We start from the raw sequence: 9,212 nt of genomic DNA on the forward strand, positions 1-9,212 counted from the left end.
TTAGTCATGAGTTCCAGCACAAAGACCCAAAATTTATCTGCCAAGGAAATACAGAGCTATTTTGACAACCAGTTGGAAAATATTGTACTTTTGCAATGGTTAGGCAAAAGTGACGCCATTACTGACTCCTGACACAAATTATACCTACTGGAGCAATCAGTGCCTGATGCTATTTAATTCACGTTGCTTGACCCTAATACAAAGTCCACTGGTGTAAGCATACCGAGGTTATCTAGAGTTATCTGGAGGTTAGTGCTGAACTACGTGGATAGTTAATTACTGTATCCTAAATGCTTTTGTAGGGAGGGGTCAGGAGTTGCAATGTTGGGACAACTACTGCAATGCTTCCTAAGATAGTAAGATAGTTTTTGTTGTTAGATATTCCTAAGAGCCACATAACTTCAGTGTACTTCAAAGATTGTCTGTGTTGTAGCCTCAGCAGTCATGTGATAGTAGCCAGGAGCAGCAGCAGAAACAGGAAGAGAACTGTCGTGACAACATGGCAGGGACTCCTGGACTTTGGCTCTTGACTACAACCGTCATCTGTATATATACACGAAATGCTAGCGGGACATACTCACAAACCCGCTAAACGCTGAGAGATACACAAGCTAAAAGCAGGTGAGAATTTCACTACATTCTAGATAAAGCTTTAAGAGGCAAATATAAATGTTTTGACAGTGTTACTGCAGCTTGAAAGTTAACTAGATCATAATTGTTTTTCAGCAAGACGCAGTCATGAAGGTCTTTGTGGTACTAGCCCTTGCAGTGCTGTCTGGTAAGTTGCAAGCTCTTTGTTTTTAACGTTAAGCATCATTTCCATATAGCTAAGTTGATATGCACAATCCACAGCATGGGTTCAGCAACTAAGAGCAATTAAAATAAACTGCACTGCTCTCAAACTGTTCTTGTCTCCATCCAACAGGCTGTCATGCCAACCTCTTCTATGCTGATGCACCCAAGCCACAGCTTGAAGTGCTGACTGATGCTTTCTGGGACTACATTGCCAAGGCCACCGAGACAGCTGATGACACACTCCAGATGATCAGGAAATCACAGCTTGGAGACGAAATCAAGTAAGTTGTATGACATACAGTGCCGGGGTAACTGGGCTTATGTCAGACATGTGTCATATGATCGGGATTTCAATAGTATCACACAAACCTCTGATGATCTGATGTTATTTGTCTTCTAGCGCCCGCCTAGCAAAGAGTGCTGACATAGCCAGCAAGTATGCAGTCACTCTGCAGGAGCAGCTTCCCCCTGCAGCCCAGGACCTGATGACCAAGATCACCGCAGAGGCTGATGTGCTAAGAAATGTGCTGACCCAGGAACTGAGCACTGTCAGAGGAAAGCTGGAGCCCTACACCGAGGACATGAAGGCCCAGATCCAGCAGAGAGTGGAGCAGCTCAAACAAGAGCTGGCCCCCTACGCTGACTCCCTGGACTCGGATGCTCTGAGAACCACCCTGATACAGAGGAGCGAGGAGCTGAAGATCAGCCTGGAGCAGAGTGTGAAGGACCTGCAGGCTCAGCTGGGGCCATACACTGATGACCTGAAGCAGAAGGTGGACCAGCACCTGCAAAATTTCCAAGATAGCGTGGCTCCCATGACCGAGAAGGTCCAGGTTGAGCTGACCCAGAGAGCCAGTCTGGTGAAACAGATTGTGGCCCCATATGCTGAAGACCTGAGGGAAAAACTGGACCCCTACGCCCAGGACCTTCAAGCACAGCTCATGTCCCTCTACCAGTCCTTTGTCAAAGCCAACTAAGTCAACCTCCACACCTGCTCCATCATGTACCAAGATGCTGGCCTTGTTTGGTCTACCTCTGTTTGAAGCATGAAATGTAATAATTTAAATATTTGAATTGTACTGTAAAGCAAATTAAACTGTACAACAATATAATATTTATTGTTTAGTGCAACAATTGCAAAGCAAACCTCTGCACTTGTCAACCATGTATATACTATGTTTTATTGTGTGTTGTGAAGTTGAAAACTGTCACTTTTTTGTAAATTCTAAGTTATCTAAAATAAATAGGAATTTAAAAAATATAAATCTGGTAAATCTTTTTAGTCTTTTGTTTTTATACAGATTAATCACACACACACACACACACACACACACACACACACACACACACACACACACACACACACACACACACACACACAAAATCGTTCTTCCAAGTCTATTTCTAGACAGTAGCCCTGATGCATTTTAGATCATACTATGTATTAACTATTCATCCTGACTAAGTATGATTGCAAGTCCCAAGCCACAGATACTAGTGGCACATGTGCTGTATTTTTCCCAGGAGCCAACTAGTATTTTGCCTTCATCTCCCGTGTCTTAACATGTCCTGGCTCCTGTCGCAGTTTCGTCTCCTAGTTTCTCCAGGGGCACTATTATTCTTATTCTTGTACTTGTCAACGCTTGCCATGAAACTGCACCTTACTGGTGTCAGCACTAAAATCAAGAAATTGCTGTAAGAAACTAGAATGACCAACGTGATGTGGGAGGGGCCTAGTCAATTCAGTAATTAAATATCACACACTGTAGAACCAAAGCTGTGTTGCTCTTAAAATCAGATTATTTCTTATTTGCTTCAGTTTAAACAAATATAATGTTTGTTTTTGATGGTGCAGAATTCTTTCCCTCTAAGAACTAAAATTGTGCAACCTCTTATTGTTGTGAATATACAACACAAAGCTTTATCCTCCCACTATTGACAGTGCCACCATCCAACGTGGAGGGTCAGAGTCCAATGACAATACTGCATACACACTCACATACGCACCCAACATTCACAATGCATATTTTTTCCTTGATAACTTCAAAACAAAGAGATAACATAAACTGCATTGAAAAAATGTGTATTGGACAGTCTTGAGATATCTCACAAGGTAAACCATTAATTATAAATGTGACACCAGTGGGTTTTATTTGAAGATAGAAGGATTGTGTTTTGACAGAAAATTGCTTTTGTTTTTGACTGATTTGCTTTCTTCATAGAGCATAAGGCCACAGTGAGTAATGCACTCTGATTCATAACAGTAAAAACCTGTTTTGTGAGTATCACAGTTCTTGCAAATACATCATCTATACACTTATAAATTAGTACTTTGTTTTGTCTATAACTTCCTGGAATTCAGTCTGCCATTAATGTAACTGCAGAATTTTAAGGTGCTACAATCATTGAGACACAAATTAGTCAAACGACAGCAAGGCTCAGAGAGGCTTTACAAATGCAAACCTGATCTCACACACACAGAAGGACTATTCACTATTCACACTGCATTAACAGTCAAAACAGTCAAAAGGCATTGTAAGGCCTTGATCCCAACGGCCACTTTTTAATACTAGAGGCCAGACGGATGTCTGCCCCATTCAAAGTCTATGACACAGACCACTGAGGTGGGAGTTGTTTGTGACGCAGGACTTCCTTTGAACAAGACACATCTTGTTTTTGTTTGTTTTTTTCATGCTAGTGAGAAACAGAGATTCAGTCTTGTTTTGATGTAGATTGGAGGTTTTTACTGGACTATTGCATTCTGGTTTGATAAGCAGTTCAGTGCCCGTGGAGATGAGAGATTTCTGTCTCATGTTGTTTGGTCATTATAAATCTGCTCAGGCTGTCTTGTTTATTCCACCTTGCTGTCCCTTATGGGCTTTGCTGGTTTCAGACGAGGATGGTTACTAAAATAATGGGGAAACTTTATTATATAATACAGTTCAATCAGAGATGTGCTGTTTCCACAGATTACTTTAAAAATACAATCTTTAGTCAACAGCTCTCTTTCTAAAAGAAATGAATACCATAAGCTTCAATAAGGTAGTATATTTTGGAAAGCTATTGTATTTGACTGCCAAATAATGTAATGTAATTTGTTGTTGTGTTGAATCTTGTACTTTGCTGTTCATACAATACAGAAAGTGGCTCTGATAGAATCTAGAGGTTTGATGTGTAAAACACACTGGTTTCAACAGAAAAAAAGGTCAGCTGTAGCAATGGTGGTGGATTGGGTTGGGTTATTTGTAGAGTTGGTGGTTCGATCACCAGCTTCTCCTGTCCATGTGTCAAAGTGACCTTGAGCAAGACATTGAACCCCAAATTGCCCCTGATGAGTGTTTGTGTAGTGAAAAAGTTTAACTCCTTTTGGACAAAAGTGTCTGCCAAATACATGTAATGTTATGCAACACAAAAGAGGATATCAGTGTTTGCTATGTCAATACAAGAGGCTACACTGCCACTCAGTGGTGAAATTGTGGCAGAGCAGTGTAAAGACTTGAGTGTGAATCATATATCTCTGTCTTTTTTATTAGTTTTTTGAAGGGCAATGTAGAATAAATGACTGGGTACAGGTTCAGTTGTCCTACTTAAGTCAGATTCAGCAAGTCATGTGGCTGAAATTAATTTGCAATTTAATATTCTGTATCAATCTGTATCAATCCTGAGAACTTTCAAGCCAACTTCAACACTTTGTTGAATATAGGCTGTAAGGCGCTACATTGGTAATCAAGGCATCTTTTATCTGCAGCCCTGCAGCTAGTTCTGTCCTCATTCTGTAATTGTTGTTGTCATTCATCTGGTGTCAAAGCAGGATTTATTACTCAAAAAATTAAGCCATAAACGTCATTTTGAGGTCAGTGAAAAACCTTTTCACACTATTTTGGCAATTCATTCTCATTGCAAGTTATTCTTTGTCATTTACTTTTATCTTTATACCAAAGAAAAATATCAGCCTAGAGCCTTAAAATAATGTAATTCAGGCAACACAGGGATGCTTTTAGCGTTTTGTCATAATCATTCGTTCATTAGTCATGTTGACAAAGAGAGAAACATTCAACTGAATTTGTAAATGCTCTTAATTCTATGTTTGACTTCAAACAGTGACAGCAAAATCTGTCAATACTGTGAGGCAACAGGGCCAGCAATCAGAAATGCCTAGAAATTGCATGACAGTGTTTAAAGGATAAAAGCACATTTTCTTAATCAGCCTCTTACTATGAGGGATGCGCTCCAAAATTAGAGATATTTTGGTTGTTTAACATGACAGATTTTTGTATTTGTGTTTTTGTCTGCACTCTTCTCACTAGTTTTAGGTGGGTAGGTGATGACAGTTGTGGGGTTGTTGGCTTATGTTACCACGGGCATTTAAATCTTAACAAACAATAAAAACATTCCCAATGAGTGTTTGACTCTGAACTCTAAATAAACAATACTTAAGGATATATTTTTCCAAACTTTACAAATGCCCTGTGGTATTTTCTTATAAACAAACTGCACCACATAACCTTGAGATCTAACAAATGTGCTGAATGCATTTCTTTCCTCATAAAACATTTGGAAAGCAGATTTATTTTGAACATTTTAAAACCTGCATTGTTTACACCTGTAGATCAATGAAACAGTGTGAAACCATTGAAAATGTAATGCATCACCCATGTGCTTGTGCAAGAGTATGTGCATGTTTTGTTTGTTTGCATGCATTTGCACAAGTATGCAAAATATGTAGGGTTTGAAATGGTTTTAAGCATACAATGGGAAGTATGTGAATACAGGATATCTCAAACATAGCTAAGACAGTTAATTGTTCTGTGTGTTTCCTTTTTGTTAGGCAATAATGTGCTTTACTTTAATACAAAATGTCTTAATTCAAAGTTTTTGAAACAGCAGCACCAGATGTTTGCTCAAGACATTATAATATAAAATTGTTATATTTTTATAATATTGATCAAGTTCAATTTCAGCATGATTTAACATACAAAATGAAGGCAGAGACTTAGAGCATGTGTAAAACAAATTCAGTCTAATCAGCAGTCAAAGGACATGTGAGATAGATGAGAGATGAGATGAGAGACACGGGCACGTGTCAAGGAAGGTGAATGCATATTTGGTGGTGTTTGCTTTGAATGGATGTATGGGAATGAGATACAAAATCATGTTGAAATGATGTTCATATACTGATTTTGACTTGATATGATATCTCGACACACCTCTCTGTGTGAATGTAATGTTCTTTTACTTCTATCACGTGTCAGTCACTTTGAAAGAGATAAAAGGTCAGTTTGCAAGGAAAAGCAAAAACATGAACATGATTTTTTTACCAGCTCAAAAAAAAAATTTAAACCTGCAGTGTGGAACTTTTACATATAAATGAACGTCCATTACATTCAAGCCCTTGCCAAACAAGTTCACACAACGCTGCCAGGTAAACTTCTCTGTATTTCACAGTATACCAGAGTTTTTAATCGGGATTGACATCCCCGCGCTGGCCGGATGAATGCATTCTGCACATGCTCTATGGGCAGAGCATGCGCACTAGAGACTTCCGCCGGCTACGTGGCTAACTTCTGGCTAGCTCACTGCTAACTTGAATGAGGGCAAAATAATTCCATCGTGTGGCTCTCCCAGACTTTCCAAATGTTATCAGACCAAATGGATCAAATTCCGATAGTGAAACGAATCATTTTGCGAGGGTTGTGTGACACTCAAAACAATTTATCCACCGTTTTACAGCCACAACAGTAGCGACAGAGTAGGTTACGGCAGAGCTTATGACGTAAACACGTGTCAACAGTGTTTTGTAATTACTCTCACTGCCAGAGGGGGGAAACAAAAGTCCCACACTCCAGCTATATCATGGTTTTATCAGCTTGCTCCTTCATGACTTCTCCTAATTTTATGATAATTGCTTATAAATATGATTTTGATATGATGACATGTTTCAGAAAATTACACATTAATTCTGGTTGGAGTTTCAGAGACCTCAGGAGTTTTATAACAATTTATCTATAAGACAGGTCTAACAGAAAGTTAGACTTAGAGCTCTCTGGGGTCTGATTAAAGCAAGACTTTGTAACTTCTGCTTAGCAGCAGCAACAGTCACCTCTGCTGCCACAAGTGGTAATTACAGGATGCTAGTGCATTTAATTCTGTTTATATCTGAGCAGTGAGGGTACCACACTATAATAACTCCCTGCTAATGCTACAGTTGCAGTCTAGACACGGGGTTACTGCTGTAACATCCCTCGCTGTGCTTCTGGCTGATGTTATTTCCGTGATCATCAACATCTAAACTCACAGCAGTTGTGTGCTAAAATTAACTAGTTAACAGCTAGTGTTATACTGACCGACTTATATCACGAGCCACATCATCTTCACACACCACGGAAAACACAGTCCGGTGGCTGCTAGTATGTATCTTAGTTCTGTTGATAACAATATAGTCACATATTGGCGAGATAACAAGTGATTGTAATTCAGTGATTTGGCGAGCCAGCTGTCGCTTATTAGCTGAACACCCATCCGCACGTACACATAGAACTGGAGTTACATCCAGGTAACTACTATTTCTCAGTTACGTAGTGCAAAAACAGGCAATCAGGATGCTGAGTGGGAATGAAAAAGGCACCATTGTCCCTGTTACAAGTCAGTGTATCATCAAAATGATTTTGAAGCTGTAAAATAGTTTAAGCCTACATATAAGTAATCGCACTATGTAGAATAACATACTATATATTTCTTTGTATGTGAATGACTCCTTAACAAACAACATGAATACACCAGTCAAAAGTTTGGACACACTTGAGAAAGTGTGTCCAAACTTTTGGACTGTATATGGTAATGTATACATTTTATAATATATATAAAACATTAAATATTTCCTTATTTAATAACAATGTTTTGTGGTCATTTCGTGGTCATTTGTGGTCAATGTATTTTGTCACCTTCATCAAATGAGAGAGCCTGTTTGTGGACAGAGTTACCACTTCAGTACTTTTCTACCCATTTAAAGGGGGGGGAAATTGTTGTGTCGTGGTTTGCATACAAGATATCAAGACTGACGACCCAGAAGCAGAGTCACAGCCAGGACAGGTTCAGTTTAAGAAACTTTACTGTGAATAACGGTAAAATACACAAGTTTATGAGTGTAGATATCTCAAACAAAGGTAGCAGGTAATCAACAAATTAACAGGAGCTGGGCAAGAACAAGTAAACAGGTAAAGATTCAGGTTCCAAATTCCATAGATATGCAAGGACCTGGGGGAAGTGAGAAAGGCTGAAGGAGGACAGCAAGACTTAATGTTGATTTCATATTTGAGAATATTATTTTTACACATACAGAAGCAGGGTCTGTGGGACCCTAAACGACAGGACATAAAGTCACCAAACACATAAGTTAAACTATTGTTCAACACGATATTGTTTTCTGATGCAGGACTTTCTTTGAACAAGTCACACTTTGTTTTTTTGTTTTCTCTCTCTCTGTAGATTAGAGTTACTGGATTATTGCATATCTATTGTCACCTTAGTTATTTGTCAACTAAGATGACAGGTGAGCAGACTATTATCAGTCTCTCAGTCTTTTGTCTGGTAAACTGCCTGGTATGTATGTACTTTTATAAATAGCACATGCCATCACTTACACTGAACTCCTCTTCCAATAACCTGTTCCTTTGTATTGCAAAAATTTGACACTGCGAAGTAATACATTATCTTTTTATGCCTGTGAGGATGCTTACTAGCATGAGTTCAGTATGTTATTAGGACAAAGATGACAATAAATCTTCTTGTTCCTCCTGTGTGATTTCAAAGGCTTGTGACTGGAATATCGAGAGATCAGTTCAAATGGGAAATACCTGCCCCATATGTGTCGGATGAGACATTGTCTCTGTTCTGATATTTTAGCCGTGAGAAAAGAGTAGAGTAGAACATGATTAACTTGTTTGCTTTGCTGGCTCGTTATTAAATTGTACGTTCTCTTGTTTGCTCACATTGAAACACAAACCTGAGTGCCAAAGGGTTTATTCTACATGCTTTTGCTCAAATACTGCTTAAGACATGCATTGACTTCAAACCCTGGGACAATGAACCCAACTACATCTTAGTCATCAAGCTGTCGAGCATGAATTTCCTCATGCACCTAACCCAGCTGCATCTTAGTCATCAAGCCGTCAAGCATGAATTTCCTCATGCACCTAACCCAGCTGCATCTTAGTCATCAAAGACGATGGGTGGGTCACAATATCACTTGAAATAATGATGATATATTCTTTAGTTTTAGTTGTTGATCTTATTATTAATCTGCTCTCCTTTCATAAACTTTTTTTGTAGATATAATACATTTTATATTTTGACATGATAAATTGTTTTCATTTAAGGAGATGAGGTTATTTGTATGAACCCAGTCTGGGCCTCTCTTT

At 38.9% G+C, this 9,212-nt stretch overlaps 1 protein-coding gene across 1 annotated transcript; it reads left to right on the forward strand.

Annotated features, from left to right (window-relative positions):
* The first annotated feature begins 314 nt into the window (after positions 1-314).
* Positions 315-1,834, forward strand: LOC121906108 (apolipoprotein A-I-like). Its single transcript, XM_042424783.1, has 4 exons — positions 315-621; positions 727-778; positions 926-1,076; positions 1,196-1,834. Exons 2-4 carry the CDS (start codon positions 739-741, stop codon positions 1,770-1,772), a joined length of 768 nt encoding a protein of 255 aa, XP_042280717.1. The 5' UTR covers positions 315-621; positions 727-738; the 3' UTR covers positions 1,773-1,834.
* Positions 1,835-9,212: the final 7,378 nt, after the last annotated feature.

Source organism: Thunnus maccoyii, chromosome 10 (assembly GCF_910596095.1).
Source record: "Thunnus maccoyii chromosome 10, fThuMac1.1, whole genome shotgun sequence".
Taxonomy (NCBI): domain Eukaryota; kingdom Metazoa; phylum Chordata; class Actinopteri; order Scombriformes; family Scombridae; genus Thunnus; species Thunnus maccoyii.